Genomic DNA, 22788 nt, shown 5'->3' with positions numbered 1-22788 from the left:
GCCACTTGGCTTTCTTGCATTTCTTTTTCTTTGGGATGGATTTCGTTGCTGCCTCCTGAACAATGTTACGGACCTCCGTCCATAGATCCTCAGGCACTCTGTCTATCAGGTCTAATCCCTTAAATCTATTCCTCACCTCCACTGTATATTCATAAGGGATATGACTGAGGTCATACCGGAATGGTTTAGTAGTTTTCCCGACGTTCTTCAATTTAAGCTGAAATTTTGCAACAAGAAGCTCATGATCTGAGCCACAGTCAGCTCCAGGTCTTGTTTTTACTGACTGTATAGAGCTTCTCCATCTTTGGCTGCAAAGTACATAATCAATCTGATTTCGATATTGACCATCTGGTGATGTCCATGTGTAGAGTCGCCTCTTGTGCTGTTGGAAAAGAGTGTTTGCTATGATCAGCGTGTTCTCTTGGCAAAACTCTATTAGCTTTTGTCCTGCTTCATTTTGTACACCAAGGCCATGCTTGCCTGTTATCCCGGTGATTTCTTGACTTCCTACTTTAGCATTCCAGTCCCCTATGATGAAGAGGACATCTTTTTTTGGTGTTAGTTCTAGAAGGTGTTGTAGGTCTTCATAGAACCGATCAACCTCAGCTTCTTCGGCATCAGTGGTTGGGGCATAGACTTGAATTACTGTGATGTTGAATGGTTTGCCTTGGATTCGTACTGAGATCATTCTATCATTTTTAAGATTGTACCCCAGTACTGCTTTTCCCACCCTTTTGTTGACTATGAGTGCTACTCTATTTCTTCTAAGGGATTCTTGCCCACAATAGTAGATATGATGGTCACCTGAATTAAATTCTCCCATGCCTGTCCATTTTAGTTCGCTGATTCCCAAGATGTCGATGTTCAATCTTGCCATCTCATGTTTGACCACCTCCAGCTTACCTTGATTCATTGATCTGACATTCCAGGTTCCTAAACAATATTGTTCTTTACAGCATCGGATTTTCTTTTCACCACCAGACACATCCACAGCTGAGTGTCCTTTCGGCTTTGGCCCAGCCGCTTCACTCTTTCTGGCGCTACTTGGAAATACCCTCTGCTCTTACCCAGTAGTATATTGGACGCCTTCCGACCCGAGGGGCTCATCTTCCGGCGTCATCTCTTTTAGCCTTGTGATACGTTCCATGGGGTTTTCTTGGCAAGAATACTGGAGTGGGTTGCCATTTCCTTCTCCAGTGGACCACATTTTGTCAGAACTCTCTGCCATGACCTGTCCGTCTTGGGTGGCCCTGCACGGCATAGCTTATGGCTTCACTGAGTTACGCAAGCCCCTTCGCCACAACAAGGCAGCGATCCATGAAGGGGTACTGAGCTATAGCCCATCTCTAAGAAACTAGGGGCACACACTTATTGTCTGCTCAGTATGAAAGTAACAAATACAAAAACTACCATATGTGGCACCAAAAGATTTAATGCATAGAAATAGAAAATAGTGCTCCGTAACATAATATTAAAATACACTGAGGAAAAGTGTTGTTGTTGTTCAGTCGTTAAGTCGTGTCTGACTCTACACACACAAAATAAACTTAAAACACTATTAGCAATATAAATGTTACCATCCAAATTATTACATTTATATCCCTCCTGTTTTCCTCTTGCGAGGAAGCTACGGCAGCTTACATGGTCCTCCTCCTCCTCTCCATTTTATCCTCAGAGCAACCCTATGAGGTAGGTTAGGCTGAGACTCAGTGACTTGCCCAAAGTCACCCAGTGAGCTTCATGGCTGGGTGGGGACTAGAACCTGGGTCTCCTGAGTCCCAGTCCAACACTCTAACCACTACATGGCACTGGCTCTCAAATGAGTAATAACTGTAATAACTTACCACTAATGAGTAATAACAGCTAGCTATGATGATAAAAGAACCACATTAGCAGTAATAACTATTACAGCCACATAGCTGATGACTACTGACAATACCATTGAAGATACTGAATAGGTATGCAGTAATATATAATTTAATTCTTATACTTCCTCAAGGAGTAAATGGGCTGGTTTCAACGTACGTTTATATTTAACAAGCTGGAAGCGAGCATAAGCCCCATGTGCTCTGCACATTGGCATGCCAAGATTAGTTTAAACTACAGTTCTCAGTTATGTCTGAAATAGGGAACTGTGTTTCATGTCAATCCATTAATCAAGATCTTAAAACTACTTCATACTGCAGTTTGAGATCCTGGTTAGTAAACAGACAATAAATCACAGTTTCCCGTTTAAGTTGTAACAGAGCTGTAGTTTAAACAAACCAGGATCAGCATGTGAAGGGAGGAGCATGCAGGCCTGATACTCATTCTTAGCTCACTAAGCCAGGCTTTAGCAAACCAAGAATATATATCTGTAAGGGCCCATTGTATCCATGAATAGTTTTGTGTGTGTGTGTTTTTTTAAATAAAGTTGCCCCTCAAGAGTGTAATCTCAATATTAACATGAATTGCTCCGCATTTCTAGCTGGTAAAAACCTGAAACTCCATGGCTTCCATCTGAATACGTAAAACCCTTAACCATCAAGAGCTTATCCGTGTTATAAGGGGCTCCTGAAAAGTTGACCCAACTCCTCAAATCTGTTCTAAAACTATCTGATAAAAGAAAGGCTGCTTGTTTATGTTTTATTATAAAAAGAGGCTTTCTAATCATTCCCATTAAATGGCATGTTTATTCTTCTGAAAGAAAAAACATTTAAAACTCTAATTATCCTGCTATTTCTTTTCCCTGCCCAACTAAAACAGGCACATGCATAGGTGCTAAGTGATGCCCGCGTTGTCATAGCAGCTATCTGCTGCAGGTTTTATTTTTACATAACAAGGCTTTTGTGGTAGCAGCAGCGCTCACTTGTCAGCCCACGCAGATAAAAAGGAAAGACATTCAGTGGGAGGGTTGACTTAACCAGTTTCTCATAAAGTTTCATTCTCTACTGCCAAAGAGAGAATAATTCTATCAAAGCTGCAGCTTTCCCATTGTATGATAGTGGCTTGCCTCTCTCTACCTGTGAATTTGACTTTTGCTGGCATTTGCCACAGGAAGATAAATGTATATACATGAATAAATGTCCCTTCCTCTATACAGTTGTCATAAAAATTATTCCCAAATTGTCCTCACCCTTCACCCAACTGTATTGGTCATATGTAACAAGTTTTTTTTTTTTTTTAAGGGAGATAATTTATCGGTGGCAAAAATGTTGGGTCTTACTGAAACAGCTGAATAATTTTTGTTGTTTTTTTCTGAACTTTTAATTTGGTTTTGAATAGCTTGAGTTTGTTGCTGATACAGTTCATATTTTTAATTTTTTGTAAACTGCTTCATGGACCGGACCTAAACAAATTTATGAATTTCCTTATTTATTTATTTATTTATTTATTTCTATACCTCCCAAGAGCCGAAGCTCTTTAGGCAGTTCACAAAAATTAAAACCAAAGAGCACACAATAAAATATAAAATATATAAAACATTAAAACCACAGTATAACAATAAAGCCAGAATAAAACCTAGCAGCAATGCAGAGGTTTTTAAAATTTTAAAATATAAATTTAAAACAAATTTAAATTCCCAAACAATTCCTTCTGGAACGTGATCTAAAGCCTTAAAAAAACATTGAAATCGTATTTTAACAATGTGATTTTGATATTTTTAATTCTATTTATTTAAAGCATTCTGATCCCACCCTTCAGCCAATAACGTTCCCGGTGTCTTACCTAAGGCCAATAGGAACAAAAACTGTGTCATTCAAACAGTAGACTCCAAATTAACTTAACAAAATAACATTTTAAAAAATAAGATTTTTTTTAAATTTAAAAACTTGCAAATGGATACACCCAAAGGAAAAGGGGTAACCAGAGAGCTATCCAGAGCAAGCTTCTCTCTTTGTAGTGAAAACGAGGATAATTTACATTTTAAATTAGCCACTTTAAAGGTGCAATCCTATGCATGTTTAGACAGAAAAAAGTCCTACAACTCCCAGCCAGCATTCTCCATGGCTGGCTGGAGAATGCTGGGAGTTGTAGGACTTTTTTCTGTCTAAACACGCTATAGGACTGCACCCTTAATAATTTAAATTAGCCATTTTATTTTAAATTGACAATTTAAATAAACGTGTTAGTGTTTAAGGTGGTTTTTGCCATGACAGACTAACATAGGCGACATCTCTGGCAAGGGCCTGTCTGTGGCGGATTTCTTTCCCGCGCTTTTTCCTATTTCTCCTCAGAGCGCACACGACACGACGCGCCGACCCTCCGTTTCCCGCCTCTTTCCTGCCCACTCCCCCGCCCGTCTCCCTTCACGTGCCGCATCTCCTCTAGGAGCCACCGCTCAGTGGGGGGAGGGCGAGAGGGACGAAAGGCGTGGTGACGTCACCACTCCCTCCCCTACCTGGTGGTTAGAGAAGTAAGGCGGAGCGGGAGGTGGCGAGAAGAGCGGCCGCGGCACTTCCGGCGGGGTGGCGGGAGGGTCAGGAACAGCCGCCGCCGAGCAGGCAAGCACTTGACTGAGGGAGCCGAGCCGAGCGGAGCCTCGCGAGTGCCGGCATCTTTCCGCTCTTTCTCGCCCGCCATGGCGGTGGACGTGAGGCGGCTGGAGGGCCTGAGCCTTCACCAGCTGAACGAGCTGCTGGACGACGAGGAGCAGCTGCAGAATATGGCCCTGGAGATGGAGGAGGTAGGAGCGGGGAGGGGCCGGGACCTTAGGTGGGGGGCTGAGGGGTATAAGCTGAGGGGGGCAAGGACCTTAGGGGAGGGCTGAGCTGAGGGGGGTAGGGACCTGGGGGGGGGTGCCAGCTTTGTCCCTGTTTCCTAGGAAACCGGTCTTTAGAGAGTATTCCTCCCCCCCTTTCCTCCCCCCCCTTTCCTCCCCCCCTTTCCTCCCCATAGTAGTATTGGCATTAAGTATTACTATTTTGCAATATTGGCGTTGCATAATTAGCTTCGTAATACTGGCATTGAATGTTCTAATATTAGCCGTGAGTGTTATTAGCTTTTCGTGGCTTGTATCTAGTAAGACTGAGACTTCCTGCTTCTCCCGTCGTTCAGTGGAATGATATTAGTCGTTTTCCTGTAGCAAACTCTCTGCTCAAAAGCGACATAGGAAAACTACGTAATTTAAAACAAACAAACCCTGTCTAATATTCCTAGTGTTCTTCTGGCTAGAAGTTTATTGTGTCTTCGTTTAGAAGATACGGGTGAGGAGTGCTAGTGTCACGGTAGAAGACAAACAGGCGTAGGCAACAATATCAAAAACATTACATCCTGAATATTTAATATGTTTATAGTTTGATCGGGTGCATGTTTACTCGGAAGTAAGACCTTGAAAGTAAATGCGCACCGGATTGTAGCCCTATTTAGTTTAAACTTCCTCCAAATAATATCACTCTGTGTGTTGACCCGGGAATGTCCCAGCACGCTTAGTGGGACTTACTCTCAAGTAAATGAGCATAGTGATTAAAGTAGCTTCGCCTGAGGGAAGGAGCAAGTGTGTGTGTCTGTGCCTGGATGGATGGATGGATGCATGCATGCATGCATGCATGGATGGGCCTGAGCTGGTTCCTCTTCGTGTAGGAACCTAATCTGAGTTGCCCCTGTTAATCTTATTCATTTTCCCCTTTTGGCTGGGAAATTGTTCCTTGTGATATTTTTCTCCCTGCCCACTCGAACCCCCTTTGCTTGATATTTTAGGGACTGGGGTTTGGGGGTGGTAGGGTAGGGGCACAACTAGATTAGGTTTCCTTTCTGCTTTTTAGAACTTCATATTACTATCCAGATCTAGTTGTTTGCTTCCCTTCGTCTTTATTTCTTCCCTTCATCTACTGAAATACTAGGGGATACGGGGGAAAGTGGGGATGCCCATGTCAAGTAGCCGGCCCTCCTCCTTTCACCTCTTAATACTGATGAACTGGACCCCATACTGTACGCAGAAGGAGTGGAATGCTAATCCTTCCCTGTTGTTGAAATGTTCGGGACCATATGCTGGGATCTGATATCCATGTAAAGTAAATCTTATTTTAGAGAGATCTTAGCTAGATTTGGGTTGAGATTTGCACCCACCCCTTTGTGAAATATTAAGGACTATGGGGGAAGGGGTGTGTCCCTGTCATTCCATCTTCAGAATGGCCTTTCCACTTTAAGCATGACTAATTCTCTCCTCCCTGCCCCTCCCCCCCACGAGTTGGGTCTTGCAGCTGTCCTGCTAGTGAAATATTAGGATCTGTATGGTGGGTGGGAGGTGCTCTGTGTAGGGTGGCATGACTAGTGAGACCACAGTCTGTGGGGGTAGGTGTCGGTTGAGAACCATGAGCTATTATGGGGGTAGGTGAGAGAGTAGCTGAGATTTGGCAACCTCTCGCACAACCAACTTATGAGCACGTGGAAATAAAATGGGTTATTAATAAAAGCATACATGGAGGTCTGTGCTCCACCGCCTGTCTCCAGATTTAGACTCTAAATTCAGTTCAGTGCATCCTTGAATGGCAAATACATGTTCTCTTCTTCCTTTCTCTCTGTATTGTTTATCACATCTTTAAAAAAAATGAGAGCCACCCTGGATCTGTGTTTCTTGCCCTGTAGAACAGGATAGGTTCATTACGTGGAGCTATAATGTGTTTGGCATAAGGGGCACTCCCATAAAAGGAAGGACATCTGCTAGCTCTGTCCCATGGGGGTAGCTTGAATTCATTGTTAATTCCTCCTTGCTTCAGAGGCAGATGCAGGGCATCTCCTCTCTGCCCCCTCTTCCGTGCTTGAATGGGGTGTGTCGGGGGGGGGGGGAGGTTCTTAATAAAAACTACTGACCACATCCCCTATCTCCAATTTTAGCCAACCCATGATGGGCCCTCTCTCCCCTCCCCTGTAATTTGAACACTGCCCCGTCACTTTCTCTAGGATCAGAAGCTGTTGCTCTTTGCTTTTGGAGGTGATGATGCCTTCAAGATAATTTGCAGATATTTCTTCTATGCACTTCCTTGTATTTGAAATCATAGGAGCATGAGGGAAGTGAAGCTAAACTAGTTATTCTTTCTCTTTAAAAGTCAATCCCTTTTTGACACATTTAAGATTTTTTAAAAAACTTTTCCCCCACTCTCCCCCCTCAAATTTAGCAAACAAGCTTTGCTAATTAACTAAATCCACACCTTCCAAACTTGTGATTTCTCACCTTCTCTTGTTCTACCTTCTTCCCAGCTTTTTAAGCTGCTATAGGGCTCATAAGAGAAGTGCCAACTTTTCCTTCCTTCCTACCCACCCACTCACTCACTCCTGAATTACTTGGTTTTCTGGGATCTTGGTGTAGTCACCGGTCAAATAAAGGGCTTCTGAATCCTTAGAAATCTTTGCTGCTTCACTCTGTACTCTTTTGTTGTCTGGAATTCATAAAGGGAGGGAGGATCTTTAGTTTCTAGTCACTCCTTGCTAACGAGCTTGTACAGAATCTAAAAGCTAGCCTGTCAGCAGGGAGAATGCCTAGGCTACAGGTCTGAAAAGTCATTGTGCTAAGCTATAGAACTCCCCACTGTAGCTATGATTGTATCAAGCTTTCTGATAATACTCCCCTTGTTTTCAAGGCTATAAGAGAACTTTGCAGTAGAAACTAAGATCCTTTCATGGTTTTCAATTCATGCAGAAATGAAAAAAAGCAAAGTGTCCAAGAGTTGGAGGGACTGGCTTCTTTTATAGCCAGATGTGTTCATTTAGGAGATCTCTGCACAGGCTGAGTTGGCGTGAATCAAACCTAGTTCACAAATAGGTCTGTGGATGACATAAATCAGTACTTCATGCATGCTCTGCCTGTAGTTTGTTGGTTACTGTACAAGGTTTTTCTAGGAGTATTTTTGCATATGGATAGGAAAGAGAAGTGACACGCCTTAATGAGTGAAAAAATGTACAGAAATGCAAATGCTCTGGTACTTTCTGTCTGATTGCTGATACCTTGGAAAAGGATAATTTGGGAGGAAAAGCAGACAAGTGGCAGCCTTAGAGAGCGGCCTAAAGTTTTATTTAATAAAATTTATTTTATAGGACTAATTTCATATAAGGTCAATTATATCTTGATCATGTTCATTTAGAAGTGAGTCCTACTTGGTTCAATTGGACTCAGTCCCAACCAAGTAAGTGTACATTGGATTACAGCTCTTATTATAAACTGCCAGAGCCACATAGGTCTAATTAGACACACACATTTCAAAGTCTTGTGAAATCATTTTAATATAGGGATGTCAAAAATTAAGTGTGATTAAGTGGAAAATCAAGTATGTTCCCTGGTACTCAACTGTGCTGTATCTCCCATAGCTTTGAAGGGGAAGGTGGTGATGGATTCATATTCAATATACTAGTAGTGAACTCATTCTCCAAGGGTGGATCCTTATGTAGCCAAAACAGCACCATTCACAAGTTTGTGAAACCCCAAGACTTGCAGAATTGCAAAACGTCTTGGTTGGTGGGGAGAAGAAGCCTGGGAGAGGACCCAAAACAGCCCAATGATGACTGAGCATGCTGCATGACCATGCTGGCTGATGGCTTGTGGGAGAGCAGAAACTGGGGGCGGCAGTGGTGGTGGTGGAGGAGTATCTTGGAAAAAGGGCTGGCTGGCTGGCTGGCTGAAATTCTGAACTGAAGCACTCTGCACCACAACATTTTGTTTCAGGTCCAGCTTGTATATCCTTATTTCTGACAGATATGACACCAGTGGTATTCCCTGAGTTGTATTGGTACTTGTCAGGACTGTATGCAGGGTAGGGAAAATATTTTATTTCGCACTGGCATCAATTGTCTAGGAGCCAGCTTATCTTGTGAATGTTAGTGCTGTCTAGGGGCAAATATGGATATTTTGGGTTCCTAGATACCAGCATCAGATTTTTAGGGGTCTGAGGAGCTAGGCATCCAAGACACTTCCGGCCTTGAGTAGTAGAATAGATGAAGCATCACAGCAACCTCCAGTTCTAATAACTAAAGAGGGAGAGCATTTCCATATCCAAAGTGCTCCTACGCCTCATTATGCTAAAGTACCATTTGCATAAATGATTACTGCTGGTGCTGTTATTGCCACCACTGGTGTTAATTTCTCTAAGGGAGAATGTCTGTGTTGAGAGAAATAGTATCTTTCTTGATTCTACTACTCTAAAGTGTCTGCCCAAAATAGAATTTGTGGTGTTATGTCTTCTGCATAATGGGACCATAGCTCAGTGGTAGAGCACCTGCTTTGCTTGCAGAAGGTCCCAGCTTCAGTCTCTGGCATCTCCAAGTAGGGCTGGGAAAGACCCACTGAAATCTTGGAGAGTTGTTAGTATCTACAGTACTGAGTTAGTTGGACCAATTATTTGACTTAGTATAAAGCAGCTTCCTGTGTAGCTAGAGGAGTATAGCGGAATGTCTTCTCTTCTGTGTGCTGAATGAACCTGATTAGTTTTCTTATCTTTCGTTGCTTAGCAAGCATTTGCAGATAAGTCCTTTGGAATATTTGTGGGGCTGTGTGACTTCTCACCAAATGTCTGTGCATGTGAAATGAAATCAGTGGGTTGTGCTTCATGTGTAATCTATTTCTCACTCTATACTGCAGGAAATGGAATTCAAAACTTTGCAGAGGTGTTTGAAATATGACCCTTATCAAAGTGTTCCCTGTTCTTTTCAACAACATCCTAGCTTTCCTCCCCTTGCATTGCTCCCTCAGACCACTTTTCAGTTGGCAGGCTTACCTTAAGTATTTAGACTTGTACCTAGGCCAGATCCTGAAATGTTTGGGTTACACACATACCTTTCCAGTACCCCATGTTTTCCATAGTTTGCTACTGTAAAATTTTAATTCTGGAAGACCAAAGATAAGAAAAGCTACTTAATGTTTAAATGAGATGTTTTCCACCTAGAAAATAACCATCTATTGCTTTCAGAGTCTACTTTTTAAATGCTGTTGCATGTGTACCACTCCTGAAACAACCTGTTGATATTTGGCTTTTTTCATTCCATATTAATTTAGTTTTCCCTGTGTGTTTGAAATGTTGGTGGAGTCACAGAGTAGGACCCTTAGATTTAAAAAAAAATTGCAATATGATTAAGCCAGTGTTTTTCCCAGCTAAGAGTAGGTAACTAGAGCAGCTTGCAAAGAGTTGCCTTTGCCTCAGAGCACGGGGTATGGGCATTTCTTCTTGTGACTATTGACTTCTGCTTTTTCTCTGAACGCTGAAAGGCTTAGAGTGTCAGCTTCATGGAGTTTTCCGCACATACATCCATGCAAAACTTGGATGCGTTTCTATCATTTAACTAATGGGAAGTGGCTCATCAAGAGGGGGAAATGTGTGCTGAATGGAAATATAGTAGATGCATTGACCTGTGATACTACAGAAGTCTCCTGAAAGATTCAAGAACAGCAAATTTGATCTCACTTTCATAGATAGTCCTTTTTGTTCTCGCAAACCACTGTCAAAAGAAGAAAAAAGCAAGCTAATGGATATCCACATTCCTTGGCTCTGCTGTTTTCCAACCCCACTATGAATGTGGTCATGTTCTCTTTTGCCAACATGAAATTAGGTCTTAAGGCTACTAATTAAACATGCCTATAACTACAGATTGGTTTTCTCTTCTCTCTTGTGGTCAACCAATTAGGAAAAGCCTGCCTCTAACAACGATAAGCTTCTGTTCTGTCACCTTAGCACAATGATGTCTCATTAAACAAAGTTCTAGTGAGATTTTCCGGGAATGGGCCATAAGATGGGAACTGAGCATCTGAGGGGAATATTACAATGGCTTAGTTTTGCACCAACACAAATTTGCCTGAAAGTAAGTGATCAGGAAAGAAAATGTCAAAATGGGCCATACAAAAGAGTGTCTTGTGGCATGTTAAGAACTAAGAGGTATTGTGGCATAAGCTTTTTTGGACTAGAACCTACGTTGTTATATGCAGAAAACATCCTCTTGCATACATTTTTGAAAAATTCTGAGTTCTCTGCCCCTTCATGTACCTGATGAAGTTGGTATTAGTCTCTGGGACTGTTTGCACATCACGGCAACATACCTTGGGTTAATAAACCCATGATATGTGGGGAAGTGCGCTGCACACAAGTTTCTGTAAACAACCGCTGATCAGCGCATTCGGAGCTTGTCAGAATGATGTGTGAACTCAGACTGATGGATTGTTTAGGGGCTAACCAACCCAGCAGTTAACCCAGTAACAAACCCTGGGTTAACCACTGGGTTGTTTAGCCCCTAAACAATTCATCAGTCCAAGTTGAATTGGACTGGTGTTGAATTGGACTGGTGTTGAATTGGACTGACGTCACACTAGCAACCTCCAATTGGGGTGATGGGAGGTTGTTTACAGAACTCAAAAGTGGCTTGCAGGTGGTGTTCATCCCTGAGAATCATGGGTTAATTAACCCATGATACGCTGCTGTTACATGTAAACTGGGTCTAGGAAAGCTTATGGGAAAAGCTTATGGGAAAAAACTGTTGGTCTTTAAGATTTTACAGGACTCTTGGTTTTTGTGTGTGTTTGCTATAACAGTCTTAACATGGCTAAACGCTTGAACTAGGGGACAGGACACATAGGAGGGCCCTAGGTAAAATCTTGGCTGTATGGCAGGGTGGATTGCAAAATAAGTGGGCTTGTAGGAATGTTGGCAAAAAAAATGTAGAAACCTTCTATATCAGTCTTCTTAGCCAACCGTGCTTGCTGGGGATGATGGGAGTCATAGTAAACACATCTGGAGGGCACCAGCCTGGGGAAGGATGGTCTGTATCAATTTCCAGAAGGGTAGATATGTTGATGTGGAATCTGATGAAGTGAACTTGAGTCTGTGTAAGCATGTGGCTTAATACATTTTAGTCTTTAAGGTGTCACTGGATTCTTTGTTCTATATCAAGTAACACGTTTATTTTTTCTTTTGAAATGTAGCTGAGTGAGATTTAAAAAAAAAAAATCTCAGTGTAATTTTTAACATTGGACTTCGATGATCTGTTGTATAACAGTGAACCACTACAGTGTCAGTGAAAACGCCTGCTTTCTTCTGTCAGATTTAGAAAATAATATGTGCTTCCTTTGTTTCAACTTTTTCATGGATTTTTTTCCCACCCAAGTGTTCTGGGCCTTGCTTTGAAAATGGCCCAATATATCTTTCTGGGTCTTGATGAGTGGTTCATCACTAACTTGTAGCTGTGTAATGCATGTAAAATCAATTCCAACCTCAAGCTTATGCTGTATTTCTATTTTTCAAGGTGCATAGTAGATTCTCAGAATTTTGCTGCAGAATCAAAATGTTGAAAAGGATAATCATGGTGTTCGTGTGTGTTCTGCAACATTATGAAGCAGTTTCATAGTGTGAAATAAGGTAGTTCTGCGCCTAATGATGCAATTGTGTGTGGGGGGGCGGGGTGCTGTGGAAGATTTCCCTCTGCATGTCTCGCAAACTTTCTAGTCTGACAAAAGTATTGTTTGAAAAAGGCTTTTAGATAAAAGCATACGCCATCTGAAAATAACGTGATTAAAAAGCATCTGAACTGTTGTGTTATGTAGCAGGGGTTTTTCCTCTGCACTCTGTCAATAGGGGTCACCTCCCTACTATATAGATAATTGTCTGGATTGGGGAGGGAGGAGAAACCAGGATGTGCTTTGTTTGCAGACAGCAAGAGACTTTGTGGTGTTTAATGGCAGTGCTGCAGGGAATTGCACTTGGGTTCTTCCATGTTTCAGCATGGTCTAAGTCTCCAACCTTTTCAGACCCATTGCCCAACTTTAACTGCAACATGGGGTCCGCTTTCATTTTTAATCATATTTGTACATCTTCCTGCTTTTGTGCCTTGGGTGACCAGATGAAAAGAAGTATGCACCTTTAATAGTCGCATGAAGAGTCTTGTTTGGTAGATGGAGCTTGTCATTTATGGCAGGAAGCTGTGGCTGCTGAAATTCCCTCTTCCGCACAACTGTTAAAGAAAAGTACAAGAGGCCTGACCTCCTTTGCATGCAATTACCCTCTAAAGCAGCCTTCCCCAACCAAGCTGGAGGATGCTGGAAGTTATAGTCCAGCACATCTGGAGGGCACCAGGTTGGGTAAGGCCACTCTGAATGCTCGACAAAAAACAAACGTTGATCCACCGGTTGTTCTAACAGATATACATATGTCCAATATGGAAAAAATTAAAGCAAACTTTAACATTCCCATACTAACCCTTCCCCAAACAGGAAGTATTTCCCAGTTCTATTTTGAGGGAGTTGATAGTACAATCTACTAAAAAACCACACCAGTTTTGCTTTACTTCACTGAGTTGAATGACAAAAACAAGGAAATGATTGAGAACTGGCGGGGAAGTAGTGTTTGGGCTGAAGTTAATATTTGAAAGAGCAGAAATTACTGGCTAATTTGCAGCTACTTATGTATTGTGTCTCAAACTTCCATGGCTAATATATAATGTTTCTCTTGCCATTCTGTAGCTCTAAGCCAGAGATCTTCTGAAATTTGCACATGACCAGACTTCACATTTATCTTCCGTGGTAAAATGTGCAGTTGGGTATTCATATGTAGTTGCTCTGCGTTTGAAGTATTATTCATTATATAGACCCATCAGTGTGCACAGCATTTCACAGAGTACAAGAGGACAGGTCCCTGCCCTGAGGTGTTTACAGTCTAAAATCTAACACAAAAGAAATGACAGAGGAAAGGGGGAATGTGGAGCAGGGATAGACAAGAAAAAAATTGTATGTATTAATTATAAGTGTTTCATGCTTAGGTTTGGTTTACAGGCTTTGTTGCAGTAAGGCATGGGAACTAAGGAATTGAACTGAAGTCTTCACAGAAAAGGAGGGTTTGAGGAGAGATTTGAAGAAAATTGGTGGTGGCATCTTACAGGTGTTCTGGGAGGCTGTTATGCATAAGGGGCAGAAAGGGAGAAAGGACAGTCCTCTGCGGGAGCCGGAGACCTTCACATGTCTGAGGCTAGTGGAGCTGGATGAGCAAAAACTTTGGACAGGGATGTATCAGACTATAAGAACAGAAAGGTAATGACAGTGAGCTTGCGTTGGCTGCGGATGTGGGCAGAAAGGCCGTGTATCAAATAAACCAAAAGGTCCATGTGTACATACAGAGCCTTGGTTCAAGATACATACACTTCTATGTGCAAGCATGATAACTAAATGTGCAACTCTAGTATTGGGACAGGAGAGAATGATCTCTGAAATGAAAAGTCAAGATTAATATTAAACCGCTGCTATCCCAGTAAAAAGTTAGAGCATTTGTGAATCCCTTGCTTAGAAAAAAAAAATCTAATGGAAATGTTGACAGAATTCCTTGCTGTAGCATCTGCCAAAGCAAGATTATGATTATAACTAGATTTGCCAGATTGTGGTGAACAGTTGGGATTAGTCTCTTTCAGATATCGCATTTCACAAGGTATTTGTAGTTGTACCATCAGTTGTTTCCTATGGGCCAGCATTGTTTCCCACAACTCAACTTGGCAAACCCTGCATATGAATCACTTTTTGTAGTTATCTGGTAATTTTGTGGTAGGAAAACTGCTATTTTACATACATCAGTTCTCCCCTTTCTTCACTCCCCCTTCAAAACACAAAAGAAAGTATATGCTTGCAGGAGAGGAGAAGGTCAGAACTCCATATAGCAGCTGCTAGCTATTTAATGGGGTTATTACTTAATCATAACTTACAGCGAAAATACCCAGACTCCCATCCTGCTCTAAAATAAGTCTAGGCCTGGTATCTAAGCACATCTAATTTTTTAAGCCATTTGAATAACTATAGTTTCCAAGAGAAAAGAAGGAGAAAACCAGTTGTACTAATATTTTTTATTCTTGTTACAGAGAATTCTGAAGTAAACTAGAATGCAAACACATCAGCTGTTCTCCATATTCTTCTTATCACCACAAGAAGGGAAATTATATCTCCAATTTGACTTAGAAACATAGAAAGCTTCCTTATACTGGGGCTGTTCACATAATGACACCCCATTGGTTAAAAACCGATGGCTTGTCTGCAACACACGGACAAGGGACCTGAAGTGTGGTGGGAGGGTGCTGTTGCATTCGTGTCCTATTTGTGGTTTCCTGGTTGACAGCTGGTTGGCCACTGTGTGAACAGAATGCTGGACTAAATTGACCTTTGGTCTGATCCAGCATGGCACTTCTTATGTTCTTGCACTTCTTTCCATTACCCACAATTGGCTCCTGCTGAGTATGATGTCTGAACTCAGACCACTGGGTTGTTTAGTGGCTAAATAACCCAGCGGTTAGCCCCACAACAAATGAGTGTTGTTGACACTGACTGGGAGCAGCTCTCGAGGGTTTTAGGCAGGAGTTTTCCTAGCCCAATCTGGAGATGCCAGAGATTGAGCCTCATTTGCAGCAACCTCCCTAGACTTTGCTTGCAAAGCATGTGCCCTGCTGCTAAGCTACAGCCTCTCTAGACTTTGCGGTCCAGCTCTCATTTCTTTGCTTCAGATCCCACCAGTACATAACTAGGGCTTGGAAATAATGAAAAACAGTTGAAAAATTGTAAATAGGAGCCACTGGGGGGCTCATACTTCTCACAGACATAATTGATTTAAAGTCTTTGTGATACCTGGGTTAACCTGCATGTTTACTGTGATTTCAAAGCACGGCTTCCCAGAATAATTTTGGCTTGTGTTGATGAGGTCTGGTAGTTCAGTTTAATAGCATAGTTTGTAGGGTTCTGTAGTATGCTCCTATCTTTAATTCAAAGTATTGCTTCTATAATTAGAAGCCAGTCTGTGTTTCAAAATGAGGTCTTGAGGGTCACATTGATCCTTATCTAAGGAGCTTGCTCTGTTTTCCCACCTTGTTGGCAGTTCTCAAGGAACTGTCAGTAGGAGGTAAACTTGCTTGTGTTCAGCTTGCTTCCTTGGCACAAAAGCATGCTTTTGTGTGGTTTGGGTCTGCTCTGTTTGCACCATATATCCTTACTGCTTATTGAATTATCTCTTGTATTGAGGCATGTGACATAGCCTGTAGTTTGTTTGTAATTCGTCTTGATTCCAGGCTGCTTTTTCTGATGTGCTTAATCTTTCTCTCTTGAGTCATGATGTGGACGTTATATAAATATCAAAGCCTCAGTACAAAATTAATGGGACCATAAATGAGAGAAGTGTTCCCCCTTCTGTTTGGAAAACGTTCAGAGGGAATGAGCTTATGATACTACTTGGGGGCTTGATCTTGAATCCTTTTGTTTACAGCAGATGTTCTAAACAATCCAGCCATTCTGTCAACTTTCACTTCATTTTTAAAGCAGGTGGGATTCTTTAATTTACTTAAAATGAGAGACTATAGCCATCATCTTTTTTAAAAAAATTCTTCCATTTTCCTCTTATTTACAATGTCTTCCTGTTTTTTGTTTAATGCAAAGAAATTCACAGCTGAACATATTAAGCAACTTGTTGTAATATTTTGAATCTCCTTCTTTATAAAGATGGATTTTGACTGTACTCCTGTCTTGATAAACCGCATTGTACACTGACATAGTCGAGTTTCTTCCTATAGTCTCATGTTACTGTTAATTACAGTTCAGAACAATGAACTGTAACATTAATGCACATCAAGCCCCTTTAACATCTGAAATATTTAAATCCCTCAAAACCTGCAAAATCGGTCAAGGATGTTAGTCATAACCAGTCCCCTTCCCTTAGGGGGAGGACTGTAGCTCAGTGGTAGAACACATGATTTGCATGCAGAAGATCTTGGGTTTTATCCCTGGCATCTCCAGGTAGGGCTGGGAAAACTCCTGCCTGAAATCTTGGGGAGCCACTGGCAATCAGTGTTGATCATACTGGACAGGACGAACCACTGATCTGACTCAATATAAACAGCTTCCAATTTTCCCAATCATTTTGAGTTTCCAAAGCTCTGGAAGTCTGTTCCAAAGGAACTCCAGTTTGTCATCTTTAAAATATGCAAACATTCAAAGCTGGGAAACAAGTAGTGAAGTATTTTTCTTCAAGGGTTGAGGAACTGAGAACTGGAACAGAAGATTTTTTATCTGAGGTTCTGCTGTGGTGGCCATGCATCTAGTACTCACTCTGCTGCTCCTGAGATCTTATTGCAACCTTCCCCCAACCTGGTGCCCTCCAGGTGTGTCTGAGGGGCTGGGGATGAGGGGAGTTGTGGTACAGTATATCTGGAGGGCACCAGGTTGGGGAAGACTGTCCTGTTAACAGATTTATATAAGCAAAGCTGTTGAAAGCAAAGGAGCTCAACACACATTGTGTTGTTTGACGCTGGCTTGTTAACCATGCAGTGTGGCTTATTTTCTCAAACAAGCCACCTTAAGAACCCATGGTTGGTTGTTGGGTTGTTCAGGATGGTTAACAAGTCACCCTGCGGATGTTCAGACAACATGCTAACCCACGGTTCAACAAACATTCCCACGGTTCAACAACAACTCACACTCAAGCACTGAATGTGGGTTAGTGTGTTGTATGATCGACTCCACTGTAAAATGGCAGGTAGTAGTGCCAAGTTGTCTTATAAGTCAGATTCACTGCACAACTTATCCTATAGCCATGTTATTATGCTGAACATCTTTTCCCCTTGCAAGCAGCAGCCAGCGATATAAAATGGGAGCAGGAAAATGCACAGTATTATAAGACTGAGATGTGTAGGAATTGGAACTAAATGTTGTTCGGGTGGGGGAGCAGACTTGACAAAGGGCTGATACCTTTTTATTATACCCCTGCTTTTATTATAATTTGTAGTTCCATGCTTTGTTGTAGCTTGTAGGACATGCCTCGGGATACATATGTTAACTAGTATGAATTGCTTCCTCGCTTGCAGGTAGGAAAAACTGCAGAGTTAGGCAGTGGCATAATTGACTCATATAGGCTCGTATAATGAAGTCATAGAATCTAGTAATAAAAAGGCCAGCTATATCATTTTTTTTACCTTCTTAACAGTAAGTCGTGTTTTGCATAGTACTTAATACATCACCTTTTCTATAAGAGTGTGTTTTCCCATTGAATTCATTAACAGGTTCAATTTTGTTGCCAGAGGTTTGAATCAGGGTAAAGGATTTTTATCACACTACACGTGTTAATTGGCTTACCTAGTGCTGGATGTTCTTGTTAACAGCGACCACTGTTTTGTGAGAATGGTCACTATAATGTGATTGTCACTGTCAGTACTTTCTGCATTTTACAGTTCCACCCCCACCTCCATGTACTGTATATCATGTATCTAATGAAGCGGGATGTAGTCCATGAAAACTTGTACAAGAAAAAAATGTGTTAGTATTTGAAGTGCTGCAAGACTCTGTGTAGCTTTTCCTGCTCGTTATATCTAATCTAACCCATTCCACTGATGGAAGCCTCTGCTGAATCAGAGAACCTTCCACCGTCGGATACAACCCTAAATGTTTTAATTCCTTATTCCTAAAGGAATTATTTCAGAAAAATGGTATGCCTTCTCACTGTTTTGGAAAGCATCTTTTTACCATTCTACTATAATTAGGTTGGAGAAAGCTAGTAAGCTTTAGTTATTTCTCCCATGTTACATGGGAGCCGCTTGCAGCATCACTCCTTGTTAATTTATTATGTGAAAAAGTAGTCCTATATTTACTACACTTATGAAGCCATGCATGCTACTGCCAGGGAGAACAATGATATTGTCTCTGACGGAAATATGTAAATTGATGCACTGGCCTGGGTCACACAAAATGACTATGGGTTAAACAACCCATAGTTATTTGGGGCCATACAGTAGTGAGCAAGTATGCTGCCTCCTGCCTGCTTGCCACTCCCACTTTGCATCAGCTTTCATAACCCAGGAATGCCCTGTTCCTGGGTTGCTTGATGCGACGTATAAATCCAGAACTCTGGGTTGATGAGGGACAAGAGTTGGAAAAGAGTGTTTGCTATGATCAGCGTGTTCTCTTGGCAAGACTCTATTAGCTTTTGTCCTGCTTCATTTTGCAACCCCTTTTTCTCCCAAGGGCCATATTCCCTTGTGGGTAATCTGTCAGGTGCTGCAAGTTGGCAGTTAGTGGGGTTCAAGCTGGTGGTGGGCTGAACCAGAGTAAAAAATGAATGGGTTACCCCTTTTCAGTTCCTCTTTCAGCTACCCCTCTTTCTCTCTCTCCCTTCTCATGTAGCAGGCTGTTCGGGAACGGACAGCTATCTCTTGCCATAGCTCCGAACTGATCGTATGCAGAGGGCTGCATGAAATTCAGCTGAGGGCTGCCTGCAGGCAAACATTAAGTTGGGGGTTCTTGCATAATATAAAAAATGTGGCTGGGAGTGTGTGTGCGCGTGCGCACATACACTCTAAATACTAACATAGATAGCAGGCTGATGAATGGGAAAGCATTATTAAGAGCAGATGACTTAGGAAGACTTAGTGGAGAGGACTACGCAGTGAGTTGTGTAAAAAGAATTCGTAACTGATGTAGAGAACAAATTCACCACAGATCACAGGCTTGCCATTTCTTCTTTAAGAGGCTCATCTCCAGCTTGGTGTGGTAGGAGGTAGATGGTTATGGCAAGAATGGAAGAAGGTACATTGGTTTCTACTCTTAGATCTCTGGATGACTTGCAGTAGATCAGCAAGGATTTCTGACTCCCAGTTGTTTAATAATAGCAACAACAAAATGATTCTCTCCCCCACCCATCTTAATTATACTGCTGAAATGAATAAAATTTGGGGTAACCAGACGGAGGTTCTTATATGGAAGGGCTATGACCTCTGTTTAGTTCTGATCCTCAAAACAAATTCCTTGGCTCCAGATTCTTTTAAGTGTATTTCTTTCCCACCAAGCTCTTGTTGGCGGGACTTGGGACTAGTAAAAAACAAAGAAAACAGGTCCTCAAGCCTGACACCTGCCTACCCCTGGGTTTAGGGATGATGTGCAGTAGGGTTGTTAAGAGATAGGCTTAAGATCAAAAGATCCCAGGAGAAACCCAGTCAGGAGTGACATAGGAAGATCAGACAATGGGCCCAGCAATCTGTTTCCTACAGTGGCCAACCAAATGCCTCCAGGAATTTCCAATTAGCTATTGCATGTCTTTCCACAGCTATTAGCCTTATCAATGGTATTGGATTAGATTGGGTGTTTGCATGACTCATTTATGACTAACCTGACTCTAGTATCTGGGTGGATGGTGTTGCAATTTAGTGTATAACTGAGGGAAGAGTGATTCTGCGGAGACTCGGTGTACTGTTTTCTCAGTCCTGTGGAGGAGGGAAATTGCCAGGATGGGGAGAATCTCATGTGGTCACTGTTCCACTAGGTCATTACGTAACACTTATAGTACCTGAATTTGCTTATTTTCTTCCATTTTTGTATCGTATCTATTAGATTGCAAGCCATTCTTTTTAACATGTATGCAGCCTTGAATTATTGGCAAAAAGGTTGTGTGAGTGGTTATCAAAATGTAGGAAGTATGACAGTGAAGAAAGACGTCCAGTCTCTTCTGAGAATGGCATATGTGCATGCTAACCCCTGAATGTAATAAAGACCTCTTTATCAGATTTGTATAATCAAGGAAATGGGGCCTTGTTCTCCCTATCCCATCAAGGGAAACTGTCCTGCTGCTCATTCCTGCTGACCAACTGAGTTCAGCTCTTACCATTTCCCCTATGATCTACAAATCTCATTATGAGGTCTCGTGAAACACTGCCAAGCCAGCTTTCCCTGTAGTGTTTGGCTTTCCAATCTCTTGCAAATTGCATCTTCTCTGTCTGTGCTCTCCTCTCCATTAGATTAAAATTGTAGGTTTTATTAAATTTCTGACCAGTCTGATTTGGGAGTGTCCACACATTGAGGCCGCCTTGTGCCTGAGTGAGGCAGGTAATTCAGAAGGCAGTGCCTCCTTCCCTCCCACTAATTAACATGAATACCCTGTGCTTACAATGCTCCCCTTCATTTCAATAGGGCTTATACAAGAGTTCTTCCTAATGTGTTGTGCCTGTAGGTCAGATCTATCTCTCTTGCTCTGTGGCTGGTAGTGACATCCAAATCATGGCACCTAGTCTTTTCAAGGTAGAGCCATCTATGGTGAAGTTGCACATAAAGGCTCCTGTTCATATTTAAATCATTCTGTTTCTCCTGCCTCCCAGTTTTTCCAGTTAGTAGAGATTGGGAAACTGAGGCTGATGAGAAAGCAACTTGGAAATCACACATTCTGTACATGAGCATGTATTTTGTCCCAAATCTCCCAACTCAGACTGGCCCCTGGATCACACCAGTTTGTGATATGTTTCCCAATTTGCTGAGTCACTGTACAGAAATTACAACTATGAGAGTCTCTCCCTGCATACTTACAGTCTAATAAACATGCCACACAATGGATGGTGAGGGAAGCAAACTCAGCCTGCAATTCTTGAAGTTACATAATTTTTATAAGGACCAGCTGGATGGCTGGGTTCACATGTGGCAAGCTACACTGGGTAGATGGTTATGCAAGCAACCTACTATGCTCCTAAGCTCAGTAGGTGATTTCTGTAACCCATGCTGGCATGACAGACAACATGCTAACCCACTGTAGGTATGAACAACCTCTACTGTAGACCGTGGGTTCTTAGTGTGGGTTGTTTGGGGGAAGCAAACCACTGTGTAGGGAGAAAAACCTTCCACAGACAGCACGCTAACCTATCATGGGTTGTTCCAAAAAATAAACCATCATGGGTTAGCATGTCATGCGAACCCATTCAATTTGGGGAGACAAATGGCAGGTCGTCTCTCACCCAAGGCAATGCTTCTCCACCCTTCCTTCTTCTGTAGCCAGGTGGAATGGCTGCTTGTAGATAACAGTTCAGGGAGAGTGGTGGAGCCAAATGCTGTTTACTCATGAATTGGAATCTTAGAAATGCCCTAGCATTTCTACACTGGACCACCCATTTAACCCTCTGCCTCTTTCTCTTGCAGGCCCAAAATGTTCAGCTTAACAAAGACATGACTCTTGCTAGCAACCGTAGCCTGGCAGAAGGCAACCTCTTGTACCAGCCAAAGCTGGATGCTCTGAAAGCCACCTTGACGCAAAAGTACCAAGAACTGCATGTTCTCTTTGAAGCATATCAGATAAAGAAAACCAAGCTAGGTAATGCTTCTCTGGGGTGAACAATCCTTCTATTTCTGCATGTTCCTCTCTGAAGTGTCTGACAGAATGGCAGTATAGCTCTGTCTGGCACATGTTCTGGATATTTAGATGGAGTAAATGAATACCTGGTGCTGCTAAGAGTCGGTAGAAATTTCAGTAACTAGGGCTGCCACATTAAGTTGGTTGATCGAATGAATCAATTAAACATTTTGATCAACTAAAAGGTGCTTCTTGTTGAGCAGGAGATTTTAAACATTTACAAATATAAGTATTGAATAAAACCTGCATGTGGTAACCACCATCTTAGAGGCATTTGTTCCTGTATATGAGAGGGAAGTGGGCAGGGCGGCTGAGAATACCTCTTGAGATCATATTTGTTGTGACAGTTGTGCACACTATCTAAAATCAGAATGCCTTTAAATTCAGAACTGTCTTATATGCAAATGTGTGCAGATTAATTAAATCTTAGTCAATTGATAAATTAGGATTTCTTTAATTGTGTAACAATCCAGGTCATTATTAATGTTTACGTTCAAAGTCTTTTATTTAAAAAAAACCCTTAATTACCTACTGGTGGTAGGAACAGACACACTGTTTAGGAAATAAACTTTTTGGTAAGAGCAAATATATAGGCATATTGGTGTTCCTATCCCTGGAGATCACGGTGGATTTGGAAGAAAACCATGTTTCGTTGTCCAGCCCTCAAAGTCTCTACGGACTGAACTGTGCAGTAATAATACTTGGCATTTGTAAAGTGCTC

At 41.9% G+C, this 22788-nt stretch overlaps 1 protein-coding gene across 3 annotated transcripts in view; it reads left to right on the top strand.

The window, feature by feature from the left end:
• The first annotated feature begins 4377 nt into the window (after nt 1-4377).
• VPS37B (VPS37B subunit of ESCRT-I) overlaps nt 4378-22788 on the top strand; it is a 29263-nt gene continuing 10852 nt past the window's right edge. The window contains exons 1-2 of one of the 3 annotated variants that reach the window (XM_084820034.1): nt 4378-4666; nt 21857-22028. In XM_084820034.1, the coding sequence (XP_084676160.1) occupies nt 4562-4666; nt 21857-22028 (277 nt within the window). In that variant the 5' untranslated portion in view covers nt 4378-4561. The remainder of the gene's footprint in view (nt 4667-21856; nt 22029-22788) is intronic. The other 2 variants (XR_014785765.1, XR_014785766.1) reach the window with 2 other exon arrangements.

Source organism: Heloderma suspectum, chromosome 13 (assembly GCF_057233095.1).
Source record: "Heloderma suspectum isolate Gila_16-S chromosome 13, 16-S_ref, whole genome shotgun sequence".
In the NCBI taxonomy this organism is placed as follows: Eukaryota; Metazoa; Chordata; class Lepidosauria; order Squamata; family Helodermatidae; genus Heloderma; species Heloderma suspectum.
The sequence above is the reverse complement of the archived record's forward strand: the minus strand, read 5'-3'. Positions and strand labels throughout refer to the sequence as shown.